This window comes from Ambystoma mexicanum, chromosome 3p (genome assembly GCF_040938575.1).
Source record: "Ambystoma mexicanum isolate Mex_15411 chromosome 3p, UKY_AmexF1_1, whole genome shotgun sequence".
Lineage (NCBI taxonomy): Eukaryota > Metazoa > Chordata > Amphibia > Caudata > Ambystomatidae > Ambystoma > Ambystoma mexicanum.
In genome coordinates, this window is record NC_090925.1 from 435,253,496 (window position 1) to 435,268,957 (window position 15,462).

The window sequence follows — 15,462 nt, forward strand, 5'->3', positions numbered from 1 at the left end:
TTTTTGTATAAGAGATAGGGCAGGCATTAGGTTTTGTTAGTACAGGCCATATTGATTTGACAGAGACTGACTTAGACTGTGTTTTCTTTATTATTTGATGGTAGAGAATACTCCTGTCACAGCTGTAGGTCAAAGCAGGGGTTTTTCCAAACCCCGAAAATAGAATAAAAGTATTAAACTTGTACCTCTTGTGTCAGTGTTATACTTGTGATACCATGCCTCCCTTACACTACCCACAAGTGAATAATCTGTAAGAATTCAACAGGACATGATATACCATGGTGCCACACCAGGCCCTTAATGCAAATGCAGGGTTTGGTGCATCACATTGGAAAACGGGAAAAGGGGATGGTACGGTGTCGCGTAGAAGGGCTTGTGGGGTTTGAAGAGAAAGTAGTGAAGAAAATAGATGCCGAGTGTAGGAGAAAATGGAATGCCAATGTACATCCCTTAACATGGATAGATGAAAAACATTGCCCAGTTTACATAAAACTGCTCACACAGTATTCTTTGTGTGTTTCAGAGCTAACAGGATGGTGGCGCTGGGGATGAACACCAGCTGCGGGAGGATGATGAGCATTGCGGCGTTGCAGAAAGGGACAGCGGCAGTGATGGACGTATGGTGGGCCTGTGGGACAAGAGCGCACGCCCAGCTACAACCAGATTGGGAAGGAGTATGTGCACTCATGACCCTCCACAGCCCTGCATTGGTGGAGCCCTGCACAGATGTGGTGGCATTTAATGGGCTAACCACTCAAAATGGAAGAATAATGCAAAAATAAAGATACGAGAAGAACAACCGAAGATAACAAGGAGGAAGAGAGCAAGCAATTACGTATCAGCAAAATCCACCTAGAGCTTGGACGCTATCCCACCACATTTGAGACTCTTCAGCAAAGTGTCTGTGTTTATTAGCTCGCTCCTGCTTCCCGGGGTGCAAACAGCAGCTAACGCAAAGTGCACTCAGATAACGCATTATGAGCTGCTCCAATTGGCTACTGTGACTGAAAAAGGACTGAATGCAGTGCGAGAAGAGCTCTGAGCTCTGTGTCTGATGGCTCTACAGAATCGTTATGTGTTGGACCTTATAACTGCTTTGGAAGGCAGCGTGTGCCACAAGATCGGAAGCACATGCTGCACAGCAACACCCACTAATGATGCTGACAATGGGACACTTACGGAAGCTGTCACGGAGATACGAACAATACATGAAAGAATGATAAAAAGAGATGCAGGACACCACATTAAATGCCCGGCTTGAAGCATTATTTGCCTGGGTTCCATATTGTCTGCAATGTACAAAAGAACTGTTTCTGTGCTCGTTGTGATGCTCGTCACCATCTGCGCCGGTCGGTGGGTCATCGGCCGGGGTGACTGCCACCAATGAAATGCATGTTACATAATGACGACAAATAAAATTGAGCTTGATAAAGAGTTAGACGAGGAGTTCTGAGGAGTTCTCATTCATGAATGAGAGAGAGCATGATGTAGAGTTAATTTTTGCAGCCCCCCCCACTAGATTTAGAAAACTATGAAGCACTTTCAGCTGAATGCTCACTATATGGGAAAAAATACTAATGTTTGGAGAATACCTAGAAGGGTACGAAGGAAAAGGGGACATGAACAGGGTTACAGGGTGTGGGTGCGTAAGGAAAGGAGTAAGGAAATGACAGGAAGGATATGTCGATCGAAAGATTGATTGAAATGGGGAATGTATTAAAGGTGCTTTTTCAGTGCCCGGTCTGGGGGCGCACCTACCACCTACGGGAGTAAGCAAGAGGGGATGGGGCACCTCCTAGGGGAAAACACGGGCACACAAACAAATTGCGGTAACGCCACAATGGAAGGCCTCATGGGCAAATGCGGGGGAAGGGTTTAACTATTCATGCTATCGGCCGAGGGAGTTTATGTATATTACTAAGAGATAGTGAAAAATCCCAGGTAAACACACTTAGCAGGGATGCCTCCAGGATGGGCCTCACTCGGGGAAACCTGCCCTGAACGCATGATCAACACACCAAGGATTAGGGAGGGAGACGAAGCTCAGGATGCATCAGGGGCAGACCGAAGCAGCTGAGACAGCACTGGATGATGTAATGCCGGGTGGCAAACCAATCCAATGGGCACTCCAGGGAGAGGGGAAGTGGACCTGAGACAGAGAACCATTCACATAGCTATGAGTGCCTTTCGGCAGGTGGATATGGGAACGGGGAAGCTGAGCATATGTGGCCTTCCTAGGAGGACCAATCAAACAGTACGTGTATGTGTCCCTGGGAGGTGGCTAGTCTTCAGAGTATCCACCACAAGGTTTGCGAAAGCCATTATCCAACTGGTGCCTTGCGAATATTGCCCTTCACGCCAGAATCAGGGTGTCTCGTGTATCTATTGCAATGGTGCTGACACATGGCAGAATAATATTCGTAGTATAAAACTACTGTTCGCTGTATGCCAGATCTCATCAATTAGTTCCAGTCCACTGTTCTGTTTGATGTGTGCTCGGACAGCTGTAATAAACAGCGTTGATTCTTGCTTGGTGTGTGCTCCTTTTTAGTTACAACTTTAAAGGGTGTGATCAGAGGACCCCTAGTACATTTTCTTAACAGACCATTTGGTAATTGGTGTGCATTTCATTAAATGGTTAAAGAACCACTCTCACCTTTTCCCCGTGATATTCTTTTGGGATGTGGTTTATGTGAAACCTGCACTTACAGCTCTGGTGCACGTTCTAAACCTACTGAGAGCATATCACTGCCGCCAGGAAACAGGCACTCTGGCTCCCAGTCAAAGAGCGAGTTCTTTTTAAAGCCCTCGCCATGACGCATAGGTGTATCCACCAAACTGCCCCCACCCCCACCTCTCACAAAGAATTCACCTCAAAGCTTCCTCTAGACCCATCAGAACCCACTACACAAACATGCTCATGGTGCCCAAAATCAGAAGAGTCAGAGCAGGAGGCGCTAGCTTCCCCTATCTAGCAGCGATGCAATGGAATGCCCTGCCGCCACCCCTACAAGCAGAAAACTCCCTCTTAGCATTTCGCAAAACGCTGAAAACACAGCTCTTCACCTAAGCACCACCTTCCACCTCACCACTGCAAGCTTGGACTGACTCCGGAAAGATAAGAATGTATAAATGTATATACGTATGAATGTATATGATTAACATGTACTACTACTTCCTTGCAACTAAGCTCGTCACAAGTAACAGCGCCTCGATGCACCAGGGCTGTTTGCGTGCTATACAAATGTAAAAATAATAAATAAATTCCAAGGATTTGCTCGCTTTTGAAGCTTAAAATAAATCTCATACGAATACATGTAAAAATGCTTTCAAGCTCATATTTTCAGAAATTAAAATATCTGTGCCATCTATTAATCCTACAAGATGGTTAAGTAGATCAAAGCACATCTTGTTAAAATTGGAACAGCTTGACAGTCACTGGATACAATTTGTCAGAACCAATTGAGCTTTTCATCTTTTCTAGGTCAAAAAATGTGCTATAACCTATACCCAGCGACCCCGCAGCATTCTTCCTGACTAACAAGCGAGCCAGCGAATCCAGTCTTTCAGTCTCTGGGTGTTTTGCCTACCAACATGGCGTCCGGGGTTACATACTCTAAAACAGAATGTCAGCTATCCAGTTCCTTATTAGACTTCTGACGTTGCCCTGACAGTTGGCAGCGTGGTTTTGCGAGCAGACGTAAAGTTTACGCTTCCGGTTGCCCAGTTACACGAGCACTAGTTTCGTTGACCAATAGGATCGTAGAAAGGCTTCTAAGGCAGCCAATTGCTGGACGGCCGTAGTTTTAAAGGTATTTAATGCGGGCAGTTTGAATTTAAACATAGGTTTGGTGTGTCCGTGTGTTCTAGTCTTCGCCTACATTACAGATCTTGGACAACCATCTTACTTGAGCCGGGGGATTGAGCGAAATCAGCATATCCTGGCTCGGTGAGTGCTTTTTCCAAAATATATTTAAAGAGACGGGGCATAAAGGTTGCTAGCGAGCGCTTTGTGGTTGTCCCTAGGCGTTAACGTGCTCTCTGGGTGGGACCTAGTCTTAGGAAAAACCTTGATGTGTTTATGCGGTGTAAACCCCGGTACTCGTCCCCTGGTAAACTATCTAAACGATCCGGTCTTTTTTGGGAGCGAAGGGGAAGCAGTACTTTGCAATAAACGGGTACATTGCGGGGAGCCGCGTGACTCATAGGACTTGTTTTATGACCGATTTCCCACCAACTCTTGAGTCCATTTTCTACACCAACTTTTTTTTAATGCGTAAATGTGACCTTGTAGCCGTGAATTCTCTCGACAAGAACTGATTAACGCAGGCCATTCGCTAGTAGGTCCCAAAAACATTTCTTTGCAACTGGTGAATATTTTCCCGATGTCGTGGTTGCCTTCTGAACATTATTTCGTTCTTGTATACATGAACAATTGGTTAAGTTGGCGTTAATTACATTTCTAAATTTGGAAATCCCTTTAGTCGAACGATGCATTTTGGATTTTCACTCGTTCTGGAGAAATTTTGCTCTGCCTTGTGTTGGGAGTCCTGATTTGTTTATAACGCTCTTCTCTCTTGCAGGGAACAGGCATGGACAAAAATAGCAAGGAAAATAAAAATGGAACACCGTGTTTTGTCAAGGTAATACGTTTCTCCTGAGTGGTTGGTTTCCTCAGGTCAGTGGCTGAGGGATGGGGTTCGCTCCTGCTGATTTTCGGCAGTCAATGAGTGGTTTATTTTATAAACCATCTCTCAATAATAAATGAAACAATGTTGGTCTCTGAGAGGGTGGATACGAAATCGGGGTGACACTGGAAAGGGGGGGTTAATGGCTAAATGATGCTGGGTGTGATCTAAAGGAGGACAATGTGACTTAAGCAAAGGACATGCGGTCACGCATGTACTTTAGGTCCCCCAGCATTGACTCGGGTGGTCTTGATTGCATCCAGTCACCATACTGTAAACATACCCTCCAGGATTTTGTGGCATGAAATGGCACATTTTGCAGCACAAAACTTTATGGCGGCATTTTTTCAGCACCATTTTTGACTGGAAGGTGCAAGATTGGTACATTGCAGGAAAGCGGCTGTGTGCAAGGCTACAAGAGAGCCAGGGTGTCAATATATCTATCTTTAATATCAAATAGGAAGAGTCCTAGATGTCTCTGGCTTGGCAAAACAGTGTTTGTTTTGTCTACATGTTTTGGTTTAATGTGCATTCCTATTTAATAACATTATTTATCATTATCAGTTGTAATGCTGAAAATATTCCCCTTCTATGTTCCCCCATCCCGCAAACACTCACACCTCTCACCCCACACCTCGCACCAATTCCCCATCACAACTTGTATTTTTTAACCTCACGCTCAGTCATACACATACTCGCATGCTCTCACACTGCCAAGTCACAAATTACGCTGTCTTTACCCTGCCAAACACCAAATCATACTCCCAACTCACACTGTACGCTCCCCAATTCCTCCTGCAGTATACAGTCCTTCATTCTTGCATGCTACTTCTGCATCTTTCATCCTTTCTCCCTTCTATCACTCTTCCCTCATCCTTTCTCCCAATCTGCAGCCCACTACTACCCCTGAGCCACGTTCCTTCCACTTTCTGTACCTCCTCTCTCCGATTTCTGGCCCACCACCCCACTGCTTCTGCTCTGCTCTCTTGCCCACTGCTTCTCCTTCTGATCGCGCTTTGTTGCCCACCATGCCACAGCTCACCCATCACTCCCCTCTCGCTCCTTTCTCATGCCAGATATTGACCATTTTTCAATTTTTGTAGAAAACTAGATTTTGTTCCAAAAAAAACAAGGCATCTATAAACAGCAGAAGATGTGATCTTTTTAGATAACCCATTTTTGGAAATGAGCCGGCCACCTTAATCTCAAAGGTGATCTGTGCATTTCCACGTGGCAGAGCTGTAGCGCAAATGATGCGCTCGCCAGCCCCCTTGAATACGTTAAAATGCTCTCCCGACAATGGTCTACAGGCTCCCCGTGCATTTCACCGTAACTGGCCCAAGGTTCCTGCCACTGTAAAATGCAACCCACAAACACATTTCTACCCCATTTGGGGAACAGAAATGCAAGTGAGACAGCTGTCGCACTTAATGTTTTTTAAGCATTGCATGCGTCAGCAGGGTCAGTCAAGACCCTGTAAAGCAGTGGCACCGCTCGTGCATGTATTTAAAGTGGGCTCATGGTGGCCTACAATTTCTGCACATTTAAAAGCGCATCTTGCTTGTCAATTTGGGATGCACTTTTAAATGCGCAGAAATGCCCCTGATTTGCGCAAAGGGGTAAAATGGGATATCTGAATGGGCGCATATAAGGAGCATCCATTCAGATGTCCTTTGTGGATCGACTGCTTTTATTTTTTATTTTTTTGCTCAAGTGAGGAAATGTGATTATGCATTTCAGTCCAAAAAATGAGTTGAGTCCCTTGAGTTTAAAAAAAGGAATTCTAAAACGGATATTTATGTGGGTGTTTTTGCAAAAACAGCTGTTTTCGCGCTTTTTTGCAAAACGGTCGTTTTTCGTGGCATTTTGCGGGATCGCTATAAGCTGGAGGGTCTGTGTAAATCTAATTCTGTTTAGGTTCCCAATATTCCTGTCGTTCAATCCCTTTATAACTCTGGATATGGGCAATTGAATTGGTTAGTAAATCTCCTTCGTTGATTCTGTAAATGGCCAGTCCTAAGTGCTCATTAGGCTTTCAGCTCCCCTGCTGTCTGTCCTTTTGATCATATTTACTCCTATGCAAGAGGTCTAACAGACATATTCCTTAGGGCGGTAACAGTCAAACTAAAGGCTATGCACTTAAGAACACACAAGTGTTTGACAGGGCTCAAGATGTGCACTTGTCTGACTAATTGACTCTTGGTGAGTAAGAAATAATGTGCTTTGTGTATGTGTTAAATTGCTATGGCAAGTGATTTTAAGGCTGGCTTGAAGTTTGCGTCTTAACATTTTATTTATTGCTAGTGCATATGTTATACAACTTGGTACATTTTGGGAAAATGTTTACTGAGTAAAATCAGCAACTTCATTAGTACAGTAAAACACAAACGCACTCACACTAAAATGTTATTTAAAAATCTATTACAATATAAAATTCCTGGCAATTTAATATTCTAAACAAAAACCGCTCTGAATTTAAAAAGAAAGCAAATCTGGCAAATGTGTCAATTTGGAGCTCTTGTAGCATTATTAGTCAATTAATGGTTGAGTTTCCTCAGTTTTGGTCATAAAATAAGCAGTGTCGCATGTCAACTTTTTAAAAAATCCTGCGCTAACATTCCTAAAAATGTAAGTTGTTACATAATGCATAATTACCGTAAAACACTGCATTGTCTCATGCTTTGTTGAAGGTTAGTGTCTACTCAGTGTTCCCTATATTTAATTTGAGATGCATCATATTGACACATGAACACTTTTCTAAATGATCATATGGCCAAATGCTTTTAATGGCAAACCTAGTTCTGTAACCTGCTAGTTGCATACATCTGTGAAACTGATGCTCCACTCATGAGCTGATCCCCCCCCCCAACCTCCTTGACATTTTCTCATCACTGCTGCTTTATACCAGCTACCCTGAAAGGGAGATGGCCGCAAACTAGAATGTTCCACCTAGTTTGCCCAGTTCTCTTCCTGCTATGTGATCCACTCTGCTTAGTTTTTTTTACTTTCTTTTCTGTTACATAATGAATACACAAAGCTTACTAGATGTTTCTGCAATACTTCGATCCACTCTGTACATCTACAGATCTACTGCAATATAGTAGTGTAGTTGGCATCCTGAGCTCGCTTTGCTTTATGATTGCATTCTATATTAGCACCCACAGAGATCTGAACAGACTGTTTTATCTATTTCTGTCCATTCATGCAACTAACCTTTTACACTTTACATACTAAGCCAGGGATTGCAAAGTCTACTCTCCCACTCGCAGTCAAGTAAATTTAATGAAGGGCGAGTACCATTTGCAGGGAATGTTTGATGCTTTTAGGTAACATTTATTTTTTTCAGTAGATGTCAAATAAGTTTCAGTCTGTATGGATATGCACCATTTTACTGAAGGCGCATTTCAATTTTTTGTCAACCAGACCTGGGTCGAGTGCATTTCTCTTAGGTCCAATAAGTAAACTAAATTACTCAAACTGCAGGTCTAGTGGAATTTTTAAAGTTTCAAGCACAGACTCATCTCATTAATGTCTGTCTTCAGCGGTACAAAAACATGCTGTGCTGCTGCTCGTTTTATGGCTTGGGTACAAATAACTCCTGGTGGCATTACACAGATAAGTACATCATTGCTAATCAAATAGGTGCATGCTTTTTCAAGTAACCAGGCAAGACGTTACAAGCTTTCACCTCATATCTGAGGGATAAAACAAATGATTTGTGGCAATTGCTTGATTTTTGAACCACTCTTCGAAAAGTTTCTTTTTAACATGTTAAGGATTGACAAAGTGCCCCCCTAATGAAATCTCATGCGCGCTTAAGATGAGGCCTGCCTTTTTTGACCAAATGCTTAATTCCTTGCAAAAATCGTTTAGCAGCCTTGATTAACTAGTGTGTTCTGGGGGCATGAAAAGTTTCCTTAATAGCTGCAAAACTTTCTAGTTGACCCGAACCTGCAGGGAGAGCAGTCCCGACTCGTGTCTAATCGGGACCGGCGTTCCCTTTGGCAGGAATAAAACGCTTCTTTCTCCTCGAGAAACCTGCTGCCTCATCCCAGTTTGAAGGCTGCAAGCCTGACTCGTCACCGTAAAGCGAACAAGGAATGTATCTGATATTTAGGACCATTATAGCAGAGAACCATCCAAAATGACTACATGTGATTTAAAAGAATTGAATACTGAAGAAACAAATATTCATATTTTTTTAATGTGGGGGACACCCATGATCACCCCACACTTTTTACCCCATGTATTTTTCATTATTGCAAACTGTCCGAAATGCCTATCGTAATTAAACACTCAGCAGCCTTGTTCCTCGTTATCTATTCTCTTTTCATTCTGCTTTGCATAGATGCAGACCCCAATGTATTTGAAACTAGATTACATGTGATATATATTTTTTTCTTCGCCAGAATTAAAAAATAACGAAAACCCTTTGTAACTTGAGCTTATTTGGTGGGTCGCCGTATCACTTTGTTTATATTTCCACCCCACCCACTTTAACCCTTATCCCATTTTTTTTTTTCTAGCAAAAATGCTTCAATAAAAATGTTTTAATTCAGCAAAATGACTGCATACCACTTCAACCGCGTTAATACCCATTTTGCTTAACACACTTGCTCTAGTTAAGTCAGTATTTTAATTAAGGGCCTGTTGAAGTCTTGGTGTTAAATCAAAAAGGACTGTAGCATAATTTAAGACGATGCTACAGAGTTTGAGGGTTATAAGGTTTACTCCTAAGGGCTTCGTCAAGCTTTCTGATGTACACGTTAAACAAAAATGGAGCAAACGCCCAGCCCTGACTAAGTCCACATTGGATATCAGTCCCTGCCTCATCCAGATGCACATTTATGCTATCTGAATACCAGGTTATCAAGATACTTGGAATACTAGCAGCGCGCCCCAAGATTTTTCAATTTATGCCAATCTATTCAGTTAAAAGCCTGATGTGCAAAAAATGCACAATAGACGGGTGAAATGTTAACCTTTTCTGACATTTGAGTGATCTTGGGATCCTGTTAAACCCGTTTTCCTGCTGAGCCCATAAGTGCACATTGGCCTTTTTATTTATTTCATTTAATGGCCTTAACCAGTAGGATGACGGTGATCCATATGCACATTTTGAGTTATCCTTTAGGAGTCGTATGCTGGCTGTCCAGCTTTAGCATGCACACTGCTTTCTTGCACACGTCTTTAATGGAATTCCTACTGTTAATTTTGAAGCGTCCCACTTCTTCATAGGCTCTTGACTTCTTGCTACTGGCTCTGAGGAGCCCTGACTTGGTCAGCTGGTGCTGGCTAGCCCGGTCCCCCAAGTTGTTGTGCAAGGAAGCAGAAATGGGATATTTGTATCATTCTTATGAATTTGTTTAAGAAGGGCAAGTAAGGGTTGTAATTTTTTTTCTTCAATGCTAATTGTAGGATTTTCACACTGGGGGAAAATGCACCCTTTTTTACATTGGGTAACTAGGGTGCATAGCATCTCAGTTTTAAGATGTGCCGAACTGTACCAAAATTGTTCTGAGTTAATTGCTACCATTACCTTCTAATTTCTCCGCTAAGTGATTTCCCGTTCTCTACTCAAATTTCCTGTTTTGGTATTGATTTAGGATTTTCCACTATGTTTGGTGTCCTGCAACAGGGATAGCTTTTGGAAAGGACTATGCAGCCAGTTTAGTTTAACGTCTTCTGGCCCGTTATTCAGAACATTGAAAGCACATTTGAACTACGAGCTGCGACTGGTGTAGAATGGAGCATTATCTTGTAACCCAGATTTAGAGGTATGGAAAAGTGCAGTTTTCTCATGCTCCCGTGCTCCCAGTGAGCTGCAGTCGCAAAATGTATGTTAATTGAAATACCTTAAAGTAGGCTGTTAAGTACAGTTAAGAGTAGACTAGTCTTGTCAAAGTGAGATGTATGTTTTGCAAAGTCGCCTGTGGTTGAAGATAATTGAAGGCAGACTATTCTTGCACACTTCGTGACACCAGACAGAATCTGTCTGAAAAATCTCTGCACCGAGCCCTCATCCAGGATGCCCACCGCTTTGTTCATCCAGCCTTGGAAGACTATGGCCCTCCATTAAACAGCTGACTTTTATGGCTGTTAAAAGCTATATTTGGCCTACGTGTAAGTATAGTACATAGTTTCCCGTGATTTTGCTGTTGCATGAACTACCCCAAGCTCTAGCCAGCTGGATGTTACTGGTCACCTGTGGGAGTGGTAATAGAGGTATATGAATGAGGCGTTATCTACAATCTTCCAGTGTTCCATATAGCTTGGATTTTGATGATTAAGTGAATGCATTTACGAACACTTTACAGTCAGCTGCTGCTTTTTTCCAGAATATGGTTTCTTGTTGGTGGTTACTGGCTTAACCAATCTGCCTTCTACCCTGGGAATATGGCCTAGCCACACTTCAGAGTTGCAGGAATCCTTTTTTGGGGGTTTCACGAGTCTTATTTACATTACATATGATTTGTATTCCTGATCCCCACACTTGCAACTTTAGATGTACGTTACCTAATTTGTATGTACGCTGTTAACACTATATCCAAGGTGTGAATTGGAATGCTAATTGTTGCTTAAAGTATTTGAAAATGTAAAGCCTGTGGCCGTTTTTGGTTTTCCAATAAGTGTCTTTGAAGTCAAATACCTAGACCTAGAGCCAGAATGAGTCTGGATTGTTGGGCCGTGCAAAACAAGGAGTGATAGGTCGCCTTCCCCTACCTAGAGACCCTGAGTCGCAAAAAGGTTATATCCAAGGTAGCCTCATATAGTTTTTCAGCTACACATTCCACATCTAATTCACATAAATCTGTTGCTTTTCACTTGTCAATTTATTATTCAAAGAATGAGTATAAAAAAGACACCTAAACAGTATTAAAACAAACTGTGCTAGTCACTTACAATCTAACAATCTAACTGGTGAGGATTCACCAGGCCTTTCAGAATGCCTAAGACCATAGTGAAAGGTAACGGGAAAGGACAGTGTGTATTACTGTGAGTGTGTGAGCATATGTTTGTATGAGGGAGTCAAAATGTATTGTGAGCGCCCAACTTCTAATGTGTGCCTCAAAGGTGTTAGACCAGAGTGAATGATCCACTATTGTATCTTTGGTTTGTTAATCACTCTGTTTCACATAACTTACATTAATACAAGGTAGCTAAGGGTTATTTAATACACGAAAGCTATCTTTTGATATGAGAGATAGGAATCAGCAAATACATAGGTTCCCATTAATACGTCGACATATGTTTCGGCCTTTTTGACTCATACGGGACTCTCTCTGGTGCCGTTGGTCTGGATGTGGATAATGGCCGTCTTCAGGACAGGAGCAAATTTGTATTTTTCCGTAATGGATACTTTCCCATTATTGAGACATCTGAGAGTTTCTCAACTTCTTTGGGTCGTGTATGATAATTATCAGCAATTTCAATGGGTTCCAACAGGAATACCATACATTTAATTTCATGCACTGTAACTTTCGTGGTTCGATCTTGACGAACTGGTGAACTCAAGAGATTTTGCTTGGCACAGTTCGCAGTAGTGCTAAATTAAAAGAGGATACACTTCCATTTGTTGATGTTGATGCGCTGTGGCTAAAGCAAGAGCCTTAGTCCGTGCGTGCCGAGCCGAGGTATTGCTGATACAGGCCCTACGATTAGTTTTCCTCCTACAAAATGTCTGGTTCACTTTTCTTAACACCCCTTGTCTGTCCTTAGCACGTGTAACACTGTCATTTGCGCATTTTACGTGTAGACGCTGTTTTTTTTCTCCCTGCTTCCCACTTGTCACTATTTGCAATAGCGGACCCACATAGTATGGCCTGAGGTAAATACACTGCATATTGTTTTGAGTAGTTATTTTACCTTAACTTGTGTAACACAAGGTATATAATCAGTGTGTATTTTTCAATGGATAATTATGTGGACCTATACTTGACCCTTCCTGAGAGATGAGCAGTGTTGCTTTGCCCCTACTAACCTGCTTTGAGGTTTATTTCTTTTTGGCTAGGTGATTTAGGCCTTTCCACCGTCACTGGCTGCGCAGTCCTTGGGAGGTTGTAAAAAAACAAACAGACTTCAGTCTCCCTCTAATCTCGTTTCTTGATGCCTGCACTGTGGTTCAGCCGCCGTCTGTCTGAAGCCCACTTAATCTAAACCATGCATATTTCTGATCTTGGAAAATGCCGGGAAGCCGTTTCTCAATGAATGACTTGAAATTGATTTCAAGAATGAGCTGGCACTGGCTGAACTGTGGTTGGGGTGGGCGGGGGTTATTCCAGAGGAACCGGACTTGCTGTGAAAGGGACTATCACTGTATAAGAGGCTCCAAGAGAACACAACAGGATCTAGGCATTAAAGCAAAGTGGGAGAGGGACATAGGGTTCGTTATATCTGAGCAAACATGGGTTTGGATGTGGGACCAAGTGAAAAAAGTATTGAGGAATGCAAGGTTCCAGTTGATTCGATTCAACTACCTACATAGGATATGATCACATATGGTGGGGGGGGATGCCCAGTGATCACTTACTGGGAAGAGGTGCTAGCCAATTTCCTTAGTGCATGGACCCTGTGAGTGCACAGCCAGTGTTTTTTATGGGGACTGGTGCCAGGTAAAGATGGAACGAACTGCGAAAGATGGTACAATTCCTGCTAATTCTAGCTAACAGACGAGTTGTCATTAATGGGGAAGTACACTGAAGCATTTTATTGTCCCAAAAGATGGGCAATAATCAAAAATATAAAACCTAGTTCCTAATTTTGAGCAAATGAGGTTCAAGTTTATACATGGGTGGGGGGGAGGGGAGTGAAGGGGGATCCATTTGTGATATGAAGCAGCTTCCTCTGTTCATGTTAAGCTCTGCTCTGGCAGCATTAATCAAGCAGCCAGGGAGCAGAGTTTAAAGGGATAGTCCAGTAAAAAATGTTATTTTAAAAATGGGCAACATAAAAAAATAATACTAGCACTTTTTAAAAAAACGTATAAAATTTCAAGCTCAAAATTCGCAAAAGCAAGCACATGGGCGCATCCATTTTGTGAAATGGATGCCCGCCTGTGCTGGCTTTTGCGGCACTAATGAAGGAAAAGCCAGCCAGCTGTAGTAAACAAAAGCTACCTCTGGGTGGCTTTTCCTTCATTGGTGCCGGGACTCGGAGGACGCAGACCGGAGACCAGAGCAGGAAAGTTGCAACTGAATCTCGGTAAGTGCTATTAATTTAAATTTTTTTAAAAAATAAGCACTAGCTGCGGTTTTTTCTAAGTTTTCCGGGCTGGAGGAGCCCGGAAAACTTAGAAATAAAATAAAACCGCAGCTTTAAAAACGTTGTATTTATGTTTGCGGTCGCTAGCGACTGCAAACATAAATACAACGTTGTTTGAAAACGCTGCGGTTTTTCTTTCCAAGTTTCTCAGGCTCCTCCGGCTTCTGAGAAACTCAGAAAGAAAAACCGCAGCGTTTTCAAACACAACCGCGTTGTGTTTCTGCCTGCTGTGGCTATCACTTTGGGTCTCCGGTGCGCCCTCAGGGGAGCACCGGAGACCCAAAGTGAAAGCCAAGGCAGGCAGAAACAACACGGTTGTGTTTACATGCCGCAGTGTTTCTGCCTTCTGATTTTCCATTTGGGGCTCTCGGGCTCCCCACGGGGGGCCCCGAGAGCCCCAAATGGAAAATGCTAAATGCTGCAGTGTTTCTGCTTTCCCATTTGGGGCTCTCGGGGTGCACCGGAGACCCAAAGTGATGGCCACAACAGGCAGAAACACAACGCGGTTGTGTTTGAAAACGCTGCGGTTTTTCTTTCCGAGTTTCTCAGGCTCCTCCGAGCCAGAGGAGCCTGAGAAACTTGGAAAGAAAAACTGCAGCATTTTCAAACGCATTGTATTTGCTTGCAGTCGCTTTATAAAAAAAATAGCACGTACCGAGATTCAGCTGCAGCTTTCCCGTCTGGTCTCCGGTCCGCGTCCTCAGAGTCCCAGCACCAATGAAGGAAAAGCCACCCAGCGGTAGCTTTTGTTTACTACAGCTGGCTGGCTTTTCCTTCATTAGTGCTGAAAAGGAAAAGCCAGCACAGGCGGGCATCCATTTCACAAAATGGATGCGCCCATGTGCTTGCTTTTGCGAATTTTGAGCTTGAATAGCTCAATTTTACATGGGAAGTTTTAAAAAAGTGCTAGTATTTTTTTAATGTTGCCTATCTATTTTTTTTTTTTTTTTTTTTTTACTGGACTATCCCTTTAACATGGAGGAGGCTGCCTTCACATTGATTTTACATTGTGTGCTCCCCAAGCCCAGGGAAACGCAGAAAACGTAAAATGAAAGGCATAGCAATTATAACTACTTTGCCGGCTGCCGGTGCAGCTCTGCGGGATGCCAACAAGTATTTATAATTGCCTGGACTTGCCTAAAAGAAAAGGCATACCAATTATAAATCTAATCTGATGCCTGTGGTTTTCTAGTTTCCTGGGCTCCACCAGCTCGGGGGAGCCCGGAGAACCACAGATGTTACTTTCACTGAGTCTGCCCGGGAAACTCAAGCGAAAGCCACTGCAATAAATACAACGTATTTATAATTGCTGTGGTTTTCTTTCTAAATAAAAAAAGCACTACCAGCCAGCAGAAAGGATGCTGTCTGCATTCTCTGCTCTTTCACTAATGGACCAAAAGCCAGCTGTAATTAACAAAAGGTACCAGTAGGTGGCTTTTGCTTTAATATTGCCGCGAGGGCAGAGCTTACAAGCACAGGAGGCTCATCCAGTTACAAAATGGATGCCTCCCTA

General features: G+C 42.9%; 1 protein-coding gene across 2 annotated transcripts in view; it reads left to right on the forward strand.

Moving 5' to 3' along the window:
* The first annotated feature begins 3,814 nt into the window (after nucleotides 1-3,814).
* The window catches only part of AURKA (aurora kinase A), a 129,647-nt gene continuing 117,999 nt past the window's right edge, over nucleotides 3,815-15,462 (forward strand). For both annotated transcript variants that reach the window (XM_069651120.1, XM_069651121.1), the window contains exons 1-2: nucleotides 3,815-3,949; nucleotides 4,584-4,643. In XM_069651120.1, coding sequence (XP_069507221.1) covers nucleotides 4,593-4,643 — 51 coding nt within the window. In that variant the 5' untranslated portion in view covers nucleotides 3,815-3,949; nucleotides 4,584-4,592. The remainder of the gene's footprint in view (nucleotides 3,950-4,583; nucleotides 4,644-15,462) is intronic.